Genomic DNA, 13005 nt, shown 5'->3' with positions numbered 1-13005 from the left:
ATATGAAAATTTGTATTTACAATTAGAGACGCTGAGAATTCCAAAAATTGATTAAAAGTTCTGTAAGTTGCAGATAATGTGAACTTGAAAATTATATGAAATAAGTATTGTAATATTTATGAAGAAGATGAGAATTCTGAAAAATTGGAGGCAATGTGAATTCCAAAAATTGAGTAAACGTTTTACAATTTGTGGACAATATGAACTTGAAAATTGAATTTGAAATTTTTTAATTTAAAGACAATAAGAATTCTGAAAAATTATTCAAAATTTGACTATTTAGAGGCAATGTGAATTCTAAAAATTGATTGCAAACTAACTCAGCAGCAATGCAAAATTCTGAAAATTTTATTGAAAACTTTATGAAATTGTAGCGATGGGGAATTCGGGAAATTGATTTGAAATTTTGTAAATTTTATTATTTTAAAACAATGCAAACTATGAAAAACAACTAGAAATTTCTTAATTTAGAAGCAATACAAGCTTATAAATTATTCTGAAATACCTATTCATCATCTGTTATAGATCTTTCGTCCTTACAAGATTTTTTCCTGCGATTAAATATTTAAAAAAAAAAAAATTATAATTTTTGTACATCATGAAAATACGTTAAAATGGCTAAAAAAAATTTCAAAACTTTAGTCGAGTATCTTATGTAGATGTTAAACATCATTTTTTCAGCTTTTCTAGCGTTTTGTTTGAGAATTTTTTTTTATTGAATGATGAGTTGGTATTAGCTACCCAAAATTTACGAATCGATTTCTCTCTTAGAATCACAACAGAGTAACTTAGGAAAGTATTTGTATTTTTGTAAATATGAAAAATACTTTTCGGAAACAAAAAATGAAAATTTCTTTATCAAGAAAAAACAGATGGTATTAACTTCGTAACGTACGAGCTGGTATTTTAACAAAAAATTCATGAACGGAAGTTAATAATAGAGATTAGGGGGCAGATTTTTACTTTGCGATTCGAGGGTTTTATTTCAAATTGAAATTTCAACCCAAACACAATACGTAGGCGTAACTTCATTTTCACGTGGGTGAAATACGATTCCGAAAATAGCTCGTACAATAAAATAAGAATAGTTTTGAAAAAAAAGTGTAGTCAATCCTAGTAGGTAACTCTGAAATTTGAAAATAAAGTCTGGTACCTACCTTTATGCTCAAGTTGAACGGAAAAGACTCTAAAATTAAATTACATTATTTCGAGATTGAACTGACGATAAAGAAGTACATAAATTCTCTTATTTTTTTATAATAATTTTCATTATTTTTTTTTCTTCAAAAATATACTTACTTATTCTTTTGACAATTTTGAAAAATTTGCTTATTTTTGGTGAAGCAGTTGAAAAAAAAACAAGTGTGAGATGTAGTGTCTTCTTCTTCATAAAATGATGCGGATTTTTAAACTAGGTACCTATTCCTTTTTTTGAGACCTTCTCTATTTAGTCTAGTCTTTTTAGCAAAATTTCTAGTCGAACTTCGAAAAAATTGGGAGAAAGCTGAATTTCACATTATTTGTTCAGATTGGTCTCTAAAACAACCCGTCAAAAGTTGCACCCCGCAACTTGCCGGCTACCCCCGCAAGAGGTCATTAACCTTTGCCGATACTGGTTTTTCGGCTGGATCGCCAAAATGAAGGATCGGAGGATAAAAAGTGATTGAACCAAAAATTATTATACGTAAAATTTCCTGTAAGCATGACCAGTTCAGTTAGAATATATTTTTCGATTTTTGGTAAATTTTTGAAAATCAAATTTAGGCCAAAAATGAGAAAAAAATCAAAATTTTACCAAATTGAGCTATAAAGCTGAAATTTGGGACATATTCAATTTTTGACCTACCAAATCGATTGGAAACGATTTCAACCCGTTTTGAGGAGTTCTGGAGCCTCTAGCACATTTTTGAAACTTGAAATTCCCACAAAATTTCTTCAAAAGCAGTTGAAAAGCTAAAATTCATTATGTAAACTAATTTCAATACGCTAGGGATTCAACTGCAAGTGTATTTCATGTCGTTTTGGAGTCTCTAGCTACTTTTTGGAAATTACTGGAGCCTCCAGCAGATATTTCAATGCTCAAAATATCCATAAAAATTTACTTACAAGAGCTGTAAATCCAAAATTTACTGTGTATTCCAATTTATATACGCTATCAAGTCGACTGCAGGTTGGTTCAAGTCATTTTGGAGCCTCCAGAGATTTTTCGAAAATTCTTAGAGCCTCCAACAGATTTTAGACACGTGAAATTTCATAAAAAGTAGTTAAAATACTAAAATTTATTCTGTAATCTAATTTCAATATGCTATGAAGTCCACTACTCGTAGATTTCAAGTCGTTTTGGAGCCTCCAGCGACTTTTTGGCAATTACTGGAGCCTCCAGCAGATTTTTCAATGCTCAAAATTTCCATAAAATTTTACCAAACAGAGACACCCCATCTTTGACATTATTCTGAGGTGGATCGCAGGCAGTTTCAATCCGTTTTGGAGCCTCCAGCAAATTTTTAGAAACTTCTGTTTTTCAAAAAATGCCACAAAATCTATCCGAATCAACTTGCGACTTTTCAACTCCATTTGATGAAATTTTATAGAAATCGCAAGTTTCAAAAATTTACTGGAGGCTCCAGTAATTTTCAAAAACTCGCTGGAAGGCTACAAAACGGCTTGAAATCTACTCACAGTCAACTTCATAGCGTATTAAAATTAGTTTACCGAATGAATTTCCGCTTTCCAACTTCATTTGATGAAATTTGGTGAGAATTGCTAGTTTCAAAAATGTGCTGGACGCTCCAGAACTCCTCAAAACGGTTTAAAATCGTTTCCAATCGATTTGGCAGGTCAAAAATAGAATATGTCTAAAATTTCAACTTTATAGCTCAATTTGGTAAAATTTTGATTTTTTTTCTCATTTTTGGCCTAAATTTGATTTTGACTTTTAAAAATTTACCAAAAATTGAAAAATATATTTTAACTAAATTGGTCCTGCTTACAGGAAATTTAGCGTGGAATAATTTTAGTTCAATCACTTTTTTTCCTCTGACCCTTCATTTCGGCGATATAGCCGAAAAACGTAGATTGACAAAGGTTAATGACCTCTTGCGGGGGTTGCAGACAAGTTGCGGTGTGCATTTGTGCAACTTTGGTCAAAATATTTTCGAGTCTACTGTGAATCGAATTCACGTTTTAAATTGTCGATTTTCATTTTTTAAAACAATTTTTATAAAATTGACAACTTTACCCCCTTCTTAGTAAGGGTGAAATCGCCATTTTAAGAAAAGCTGAACGTGCAACTTTAGATCAATCTGAACAAATAATGTGAAATTCAGCTTTCCCCCAATTTTTCCGAGGTTCGACTAAAAATTTTGCTAAAATGACTGGACTAAGTGTCCCGTCCGTCATAAAATGATGCGGATTTTTAAACTAGGTACCTACCTATTCCTTTTTTGAGACCTTCTCTACTTATTTAATTTGAGCATTTGCACCAAAATCTGCACCAAAAATTGGTTCATTCAACATCAATAGATCTACTTCCTCTTTAATTTTAAGACTATCATCCGATTCACACAAAATACTATGTTTCGAGAAATGTGACACCTGCAAAATTCAAAAATGATAACAGACACCTAATGAGACACCCTGTATAAACATCTAATCTGCACCTACTTAAAACAACACATCGATTAACTCGTTATCCTATAATAGGGTACGATAACTTGGCAACTTGGCTAATCTATGAAAGATATAGAGAGACTCATCCGTATCCATGGCACAGAAAATTCCTGCACACTGAAACAAAAGACGATGAGCAGACTTTGGCTCGCAGCAATACACGTTGAAGAGAACACAGCATTCATTACGTCAATGACCCACAACGGAGCAGAAATCAGAAAAAACCACCAAAGGCGCTCCTCCTCCTATTGCCAATACTCCAAAGATAGTGAGGCTTTTCACCTTTATTTCCAGCAATTTTTAAAGCGTCTTGAGGGGGGGGGGGGAGTTTCTGCTAAAAAGTCACCATCTATAAGCATGAAAAATTCGCAGTAATTAGACACAATTTCCTTCTGTGGCCTTTTTTTTCATTCGTGTTATTTATTATAATTTTATTACGTCTTAATTGCTCGTTTACATTGGTTACCAAAATACAGAATCGGTGTTTTCGCACATCGTAAATCGTTCGACTAGACTATAGCCCGAGGTTTGAATACTTCCGGTCTTTAGTCTTTTACAGAAACTATTACTTACACATCGAACTCTAGCAGATAAATTATCTTTCTTTACGAGCGTGTGTGTGTATTTTTTTTTATAGTTATACGTGCACCAATGTTGGTTGTAATGTACATTGACTCTATAGAGGACTAGGTATAAAACATACAATGTTCGACGTTCTCGCGTCTCGAGCTGGTAAAATCGCGAATAATAATTAGCATACTACGTTTCTCGTCGATCGATCCAGCAGACACGCGAGAAATGTATTAAAAAATCCACCGAAGCAGGGAAAAAACTCGCTTCGGGCGTGTATCTCGAGATAGGTATAAGTAGTGGTACATTAACCGCAAGTTGAGCTCTCGACACTGTCAAGAAAATCATATCCATCTCGGGGTAATTACATACGAGCTTCGAAAGCACACTGCGGAGATCTAATTAAAATATCGAGCTGGCGAAATGTGCAAAATATTATCCTACTAGTTTACCTTGTCGTGTTACAATGTGTTAACATCAATGCACTCGTGCGTCGAGCCGCTCCTTTAAAAAAATGCAACTCTTTAACTAGTCATGCGATAAATGAGAAATTAAGATCCGCTGCAGGGATATACGATCTACTCAAACATAGACACTATATCCAGAGACTACAAATTATAATAATACGTTGTCAATGACGGAATCAATGTAGGTACCTAACCTATTATTGCGGACAACTTGTTGGAATACGTTAGTCGGTGTTTTTCAACAAAATAACCGAGCTAATTTCCCTTATAAATACAATGTATAAATTACACAGGACGAGCGAGAAAAGTTGTTTTTCCAGTCCATCATATTCTTTCTAATCTTCCTGTGTGTTATTATTCGGATCGGTGTTGGAGGTACATTTGATCTTATGGCTGTATAGTAATTCGGGTATTTTTCTTCATCGATGCCATCAATTTTAATTTTATACATTGCACATTACAAATATTTTATTATAAAATCGCCTACAACTGGTTTACATACGTATGATTAGCTGTTCTGTTACTGGACAGTGGACACATCTGATTAAGTGTATAGGCTACCTACCATTTTACAAATTCGATTAGCTAATGGATTATTTTCATTTCAGTTCTAGGAGGTATATGTTGGACGAAGATGACGAATAAAAAAGGCTACTGCAAGGAAATCCTAAAGAATAACATATCGCAGGAAAACTGCTGCAGTGAAACAGATGCCAGCACAGCGTACACTGCAGAAGATTACCGCCCTCAATTGTTGTTCTTCTTGCGAGCTATGGGCGATGGTGTCCCTTGCAAGCCCTGCAAAGGTACAGACGAGCACACAAGCTCCTATATCTAGATCTAGATCTTTAAAGTTGGTATTTTTTTTCTAAAATTTTATCTGCCTACTTGAACAGAAACTTGCGAAAGTCTACAATGCGAAGTTGGAAAAAAATGCGTCGTTAAACAGGACCGGCCAACTTGCATTTGTGCTCCGAAATGTAAACATCAGAAAAATACCAAAAAAGGTCCAGTCTGCGGTACAGATGCCAGAACTTACAAGTCGTTGTGTCGTTTGAAGAAAAGAGCCTGCAGAACAAACGATCAGACTTTAAACGTCAACTACTACGGATTATGTCAAAGTAATCATCGCTGATTTTATTCGTAAACGTTGTAGGATTTTTGGCGATGAACGAAAAAATCAACCCGAAACGAAATTCTCTCTAACGAACACTTAAAGGGTTTCGAAAAAAATAACGTCTAGACAATTGAAAAAAATAATACTCGTAGGATACGGAGGCGTTTTATTTATCGAGGCGGAAATACTATTAAAATCTAAATAATGCATGTTTACGTTGGTGGGATTAAGAAAAAAGGTTATAAAAATTGTTTGCTAAATATATAGGTTTAGGTAAGTATTCTTCCAGTGAAAAATAACCTACCGAAATTGGCAAACAATAAATTCAGCAAGGGGTGTGTAAAAATATTTTTCTAAGACCGTTATAAGTAATTTATAAATGAATATGTTGAGTTTTGGATGAATGTGCCTAATGGACGTTGAAAGACATACTTACCTACTGATTGAATTCAACATAACAATATGGGTTTTTTGCGCTTCTCTCCCCGCCCCCTTGTTGAATTTTGTGGGAAAATAATTACCATTTTTGATTTTTTCTCAAGTCCAAAATAAGTGGAACACTGAACAGCCTTCCGAAGTTGAAAAAGATCAGAGAAATTTAATTTATGCAACAAGTACATAGGTACCTACTACCTAGTACCTACCTTACAAATGTGAAAAAAAATTATTGATGATTTTCAATTTTGTAATAGAATTATTTTTCCAGTGATCTCTGGCTCTATTTCAAAAAAAAGTTTCCTGGTTCCATACAATGTTTGTGTCCCTATGCATAAGATAAGTACTTAGTCCCTGAATCTTGGAAACTGCAAGAAACACCAGTTTTTTTGGTCAACTTTCCAAAAAGTTTTATTTTTTTGCCAAAATTGCAAAAAATCCTACTTTTTTTATGAAAATTGTCAAAAAGTTTTGTTTTTTTGCAAAGAATTCCAGAAAAAACTGTTTTTTTGTAAAATTTGCAAAAAAACGCACAGTTTTTTGCAATAAAAATTACCAAAAATCTTGATTTTTTTTCCAAAATTGCAAAAAGTCCAATTTTTGGTAAGAAAATCCATGTTTTGTCAACACTGTCAAAAAAAACTTTTCTAAAAATCAAAATTGCTAAAAAGACTACTGTTTTTGGCAAAATTGCAAAAAATAATTTCCAAAAATTATTCTGAACAAAAAATCTAATTATTTGACAAAAATGCAACATTGCCAAAAAGTTTTATTTTTTGCAAAAAATTCCAAAAAAAACTTTTCAAATTAAATTTGAAAAAGTACCGTTTTTAATCAAAATTACCAAGAATCTTGATTTTTTCCAAAATTGCAATAAATCTTATTTTGTGGTAAAAAAGATCCATGTTTTGTCAATACTGTCAAAAAAACATTTCTAAAAATCAAACTTGCTAAAAAGACTACTGTTTTTGCCAAAATTGCAAAAAATTGTTTTTCTGGTCAATGTTTTCAAAAAGTCTTACTTTCTGTCGCAAAAATCCAGTTTTTTTTTGTAAAAATTGCAAAAATTTTTCAATTTTTTAATCAAAATTAGGTATGTTAACCAAAAAAGCTAATTATTTGAAAAAATTGCAAAAAATCCTACTTTTTTGTAAAAACGCTGAATCGTCAAAATTGCCAAAAAGACTAAAAGAGTGGTTTTTTCGCCACAATTGTAGAAAAAGTAGCATTTGTGTTGTTAAAAACAGCTATTTTGCCAAAATTGTAACTTTTTTTTCAAATCAAAACTTCTAAAAAAATTTTTGTTTTTTTTTATCAAAATTTCTAGAAATTTCAAACATTTTTGTTCGTAAAAAATCTAAAATTGTTAAAGTTGCACAAAATCTGTTTCTTTTTTAAAAAAATCAGAACTACCCAAAAATTTGTTTTTGCTTCTAGGTAAATCTTGTTTTTTTTTGCCAAGATTGCAGAAAACCCTTTTTTTTGTTCAAAATTTCCTGCAAGTCGAGCTGTGTTCATGGCAAAAGATTTGTTTTTTTTGGTCACTATTTTCAGAAAATATGGTATTTTTGTTGTTAAAAAACAGCTATTTTACTAAAATTGCTACTTTTTTTTCAAAAACAAAACTGCAAAAAATATTTGTTTTTTTGCCAAAATTGGAAAAAACCGCTTATTTTGTAAACATTTTTCGCTTTTCCAAAAATGTCTTGTTTTTTCCAAAATTACAGAAAACCCGTTTTTAAAAATCTGCTTTTTTTGGTCAAAATTTTCAGAAAATGTGGCATTTTTGTTGTTAAAAAACAGCTATTTTCCCAAAATTACTACCTTTTTTTTCAAAAACAAAACTGCAAAAAATATTTGTTTTTTTTGCCAAAATTGGAAAAAAACACTTATTTTGTAAACATTTTAAATAATTCTATAAATTTTTGTTCGTAAAAAATTTTATTGTAGAAATTGCAAAAAATCTGTAAAGTTACCTGAAAAATCGTTTTCGATTTTCCAAAAATGTCTTGTTTTTTCCAAAATTACAGAAAACCCGTTTTTAAAAATCTGCTTTTTTTGGTCAAAATTTTCAGAAAATGTGGCATTTTTGTTGTTAAAAAACAGCTATTTTCCCAAAATTACTACCTTTTTTTTCAAAAACAAAACTGCAAAAAATATTTGTTTTTTTTGCCAAAATTGGAAAAAACACTTGTTTTGTAAACATTTTGAGTAATTCTATAAATTTTTGTTCGTAAAAAATTTAATTGTTGAAATTGCAAAAAATCTGTAAAGTTACCTGAAAAATCATTTTTGATTTTCCAAAAATGTCTTGTTTTTTTGCTAAAATTGCAGAAAATCCCTTTTTTTGTTCAAAACTTCCTGGAAGTCTTGCTATGTTTGTGGCAAAAAAGCTGTTTGTATTTATCAAAATTTACTGCAAAAAAACTGTTTTTTTATTTTCATCAAAAATCCTGATGTTTTGAAAAAATTGCTAAAAGACCAATTTTTTGTAAAAATCAACAGAAATACTTTTTTTTGTCAAATTTGCCAGAAAGTCTAGTTTTTTTTGCCAATGCCCTAATAAGACCTTTCTTTTCCTGTCATAATTTCTTACTTCATGTTTACTAAAATGGCAAAGAAATCAAATTGCGGAGGAAGCGCGTTTTATGAAAAAATTGTCTGAAAGTTTTACTCTGTTACTAAAATTTTAAGAAATTCTTTACATATAAAATTGGGCAACTAAAAATCGATTCGTGTATTATACTCCACCTGTTCAACGAGTTTATCCACTTCACAAACGGTAAACTTTTGATTATTTTGATTTTTCAATTTTAAAAAAAGCTGGCCAAAAACCCACTTTTGAGGTGGGTCATTCCATGTCAACTCAACCAACGTATTTGGGTCATGTCCTTCGATTTTGCTAAAAAAATTTTTACAATATCTACCCACCCAGTAAGTAAGAAAGCCGCAATCAGTTTGGTCCCAGCCCCCTCAGGGGGCGGGTATTTGAAATGTTTAGATGAATTATGACGAATACCTATCTAAATTCAAGACCAATATAGGGAACTGAAATTATTAAATTCATGTCGAAACATTTTCTTACGATGAAAGTGAAATGATTATTTTCTATACATACTGAATTTAATCACAATTTTCCCTCTGCATTTCAGGTTCCTGCCAAAATGTAAAATGCCCCGCAGATAAATCCTGCGTCCAAGATCAAAACTTGAATGCCCATTGCGTGAAATGCAATTTCTGTTCTAATCGAACTCCATCCAATCCTCGAAGAGTTTGCGGTATCGATGGCATAACATATCGTAGCGCTTGTCATCTTCGACAAATTTCTTGTCTCAATGGTCGGTCCATTACTACAGCATACGAAGGCCGTTGCAAAAGTACGCTTTTAAATTAACCCAATATTAAATTTTTTTTCGATAAACATTGCCTTTTACACATTAGTATCTTTCATCACTAGGCAATGCAAGTTGTAAAAATATCCGGTGTCCTCGCGGAGAGAAATGCCTAATGCATAAAGCTAGCAATTTACCACGTTGCGTATCTTGTTCCGAGTGCCCAAAATGGAAAACAGCAGCAGCCATACGTAGAGAAATGGGAGGTCCGATTTGTGGCACTAATAATCAAACCTACGACTCGTGGTGTTTTATGGTTGAAGATTCTTGTCGTTTAGGATACGTAGTCGAGACACAATTTGCCGCATCATGTCAAACAGGTACATATAGCCAAACGATTAAAAATAACAATTATTCCATTTGAGATTTAATACGTATTACGAACTTTCTGTTGCAGGAAATAAATCGTTAGAATTTTTAGATAATTCGGTTATGGGCAAATTTGGGTGAATTCGAAGACACCAGTTTCGTTCACAGTCCCACCTGTAATTTAGTCTATTTGTACATTAGTAGAAGATGTAATTTTAAGCAATAAGTTTAGTATAATTATCTACATTCATCGATTAATAATTTATTTTCATTAATAAAATTTAAGATCGGATGTTTCTAAGACTTGAAATCAGAAATCCAAAGCTTTAAAATATATTTTAATCGATCTAGGAAATGTGGGTTTGTCGAAGAATATTATTATTCTTCGTACAAATACCTAAGTGTAATTTTGTTCAGGTATTCATTTCACAGCTATAGTTATCAAAAACACTTCGAAAAACTAATCTTAATTATAGACAAGACAAACGTTCATCGGAAATAAAACTTGTAAAATATATTCACTTAAAAACTACTTGTTCACTACACCAACCTTACTCGCAACATAAAACTTAAAATCTACATTTATAATAAAATGAGAATGAAAAAATAAATAAGGCAACATTTTGCGTTTTAAAAAATGATAAAACACGATAAAACGACGATTAACGTCATAGAAGTATTAAAACTTGACGAGTTCAAGAATGGTGACAATTACTGGCAGTGTACACCGAAGATACTCTTGTTATTCGCACGATATTGGTCAACGGCAGATTGTAAGGCTTGAATGTAATTATTTATAGATTTCTTCTCCGATTTCGAATACGAAGAATATGCTAAAAATGGAAGTTTACGTAATATTCTCCCACTCAATCCATCGCACGATCTGTAAGCAAATATAAATTTTTAAAAAATTGAAGAATAAATTCTAAAATGTTCCGAGTAGCCTGATATGCAACTTACTTAGCTACTTCGAATAATTCTCGACTAACGGTAAAATTAACGTCGCTTTTTTCTTCAGATTCAGATAAACAATCTACAGATAAAAAATCTATTTCGGTTTCCAACTTGATTAAGTTGACCTGTAACGGAAAATTGCATTATGACGTTGGCCGGCGATACTGTAAAAAACATCTGATAAATAATCTTACTCTGATTAATTCTTTCAAACACGATACAAATATCTCATAAATGGCGCGTTTCGATGGCGGTCCAACGTAAATTTGTAAATCAGCACGATCGACGAAAGCTACGTCGATGGCACTTTTTAAATTCGATGTAGTTAAAATGAGCACATTCGGATACCTGCAATAATATACTCGATTATAAAACGCTGTTTTTCGCTCGAATAATAAAAATGAATAGAATTTCACCTTCGTATCTGATCTAGCTGCGTTAGAATAGCGTTTACTACACGAATCGAATCCGAAGGTTCGGCACCGTTCATACAAGCATTTCTAGCATGAGTTAAACTTTCTATTTCGTCGATTAAAACACACACCAAAGATTCGCCGTATTCTAAATGTTCTTTGATTTTTGAAAACATCTGCATCACTAATTTTCCACTCTGAAAGGAACAATACCACAGTCAATTAGAACGAAATGAAAAGAAAATGTAAAAAAATGAAGTATTACCTCCGAATAATATTTAGAAAATAAACTATGGCTATTTATTTCGATGAATTCAGCTATCTTGTAATTTTTCTTCAATCGGATGGATAATTTTTGAGCTAATCCTTTACACAAAGATGTTTTCCCCGTTCCTGGTGGACCATACAGTAATATAACACGATTCCACGAGATTACATTCGTGTTTACTTTATATTGAGAGAATATCATCGACGTGCTGGCATAATCTAACAACTAAAACAACATAGGGACACTTTAAAATTACGAATAAATTAACATTATGTTGATCGATTGAAATATACTCACGTTTTCTTTGATATTATTGTCGTATATTAAATTCTCCCAAATGCCATGAAATGAAACATGAGGTAAGAGGCAGTAATTCGCAGCTGAGATTGTTTCATTATCGCCATCGCTGGATATATTCAATTGTTCACTTTGTATTTCTTCTTCTTCCAAACGATACGTGTGAAATTGTAAACTAACTTTGTCTAGCGATAAATTCGTTAGATTTTCTGGATCCTGAAACGATCGAACGTTACATGAATAATAATTGTGGTTCGAATTTGATACGAACATATCTTGATAAGTAGTTTATTCTTACCAAATTATAATTATGAGCTAATTCGGAACTTTCACTAATCTTTACACTGATTATGTTCTTCTTGAGTATATCTGAGGTGAATTGGACGGAAGTCATGGATTGGCCAGGACGTACTGAACCGAGGTCTTGCAGTTCTTGGTCCACCAAACACTCCAGATCTTTAGCTTCCACATTACTTCAATATGAAAATTGAGATTATAACAAGGTTGTATAAACATTCTTATAACGAAAGTAAACTTCTCAAATAACTATATTAAAAATTAATTACCTATTCGAGTGTTGTATAACTTCAACATGAACAACGCACTTCATTTTCATCTCGACAATTTGATAACACAGAATGATGCTCGTATAGAAAGAACGTTGAACTTGAAATAGGAATTTGAATATTGCTCGCTGGTACAAATGCACATTACCACGAGTTGTGATAACCCCTTCCTGTTATTTTACAATAAAATTACTAGAAATTCGATTAGAATTCTAAGAATTCCAGAAAATTGATGACTCAAAAATGTTGCAATGTTTTCTTTTTGGTGATAAAAATCTTGAACAAAAAGCGCGCCATTTTTCTCGGAAATTGTTTTTTAGCTTATCGCATTAACTGGTACGACAAGTTTCGTAAGGTAATTTCGTAATTTGTACTGTAATTACAACGAATTTACAATTTTGACTTTAAATTTGTAATTTAAAAAAATAAAAATAAATTATAAATTTGAAACAAATGCAAGGAAAAGTACTAAGTAGAATGATGATATTTTTCTTTTCATCTTTTAAAATCATTTTTAAAATGATTTTCCATTTTATTTATCATCACTG

The 13005-nt window shown here is 31.8% G+C and overlaps 2 protein-coding genes across 2 annotated transcripts in view; one reads left to right on the top strand and one right to left on the bottom strand.

Annotated features, from left to right (window-relative positions):
- LOC135842559 (follistatin-like) overlaps positions 1 to 10314 on the top strand; it is a 38156-nt gene extending 27842 nt beyond the window's left edge. Inside the window, exons 3-7 of the mRNA XM_065360073.1 lie at positions 5315 to 5512; positions 5603 to 5827; positions 9411 to 9635; positions 9716 to 9970; positions 10048 to 10314. Of these exons, the coding sequence (XP_065216145.1) occupies positions 5315 to 5512; positions 5603 to 5827; positions 9411 to 9635; positions 9716 to 9970; positions 10048 to 10100 (956 nt within the window). The 3' untranslated portion in view covers positions 10101 to 10314. The remainder of the gene's footprint in view (positions 1 to 5314; positions 5513 to 5602; positions 5828 to 9410; positions 9636 to 9715; positions 9971 to 10047) is intronic.
- A 137-nt stretch (positions 10315 to 10451) lies between these two features.
- Positions 10452 to 12732, bottom strand: pch2 (pachytene checkpoint 2 protein). The gene is made up of 8 exons (XM_065360072.1): positions 12458 to 12732; positions 12190 to 12364; positions 11892 to 12107; positions 11592 to 11819; positions 11330 to 11523; positions 11108 to 11261; positions 10920 to 11038; positions 10452 to 10842 (listed from the first exon to the last, which is right to left on the bottom strand). Exons 1-8 carry the CDS (start codon positions 12505 to 12507, stop codon positions 10671 to 10673), a joined length of 1308 nt encoding a protein of 435 aa, XP_065216144.1. The 5' UTR covers positions 12508 to 12732; the 3' UTR covers positions 10452 to 10670.
- Positions 12733 to 13005: the final 273 nt, after the last annotated feature.

This window comes from Planococcus citri, chromosome 4 (assembly GCF_950023065.1).
Source record: "Planococcus citri chromosome 4, ihPlaCitr1.1, whole genome shotgun sequence".
Lineage (NCBI taxonomy): Eukaryota > Metazoa > Arthropoda > Insecta > Hemiptera > Pseudococcidae > Planococcus > Planococcus citri.
The sequence above is the reverse complement of the archived record's forward strand: the minus strand, read 5'-3'. Positions and strand labels throughout refer to the sequence as shown.

What these genes read in the sequence shown, in the direction of transcription:
- pch2 (XM_065360072.1), bottom strand. Translation starts at nt 12,507, where the DNA reads ATGAAAATGAAGTGCGTTGTTCATGTTGAAGTTATACAACACTCGAAT. An exon ending in TAGCTCATAATTATAATTTG is followed by an intron (nt 12,108 to 12,189) that starts GTAAGAATAAAC and finishes CGATCGTTTCAG; the next exon opens with GATCCAGAAAATCTAACGAA. An exon ending in ACAATAATATCAAAGAAAAC is followed by an intron (nt 11,820 to 11,891) that starts GTGAGTATATTT and finishes ATGTTGTTTTAG; the next exon opens with TTGTTAGATTATGCCAGCAC.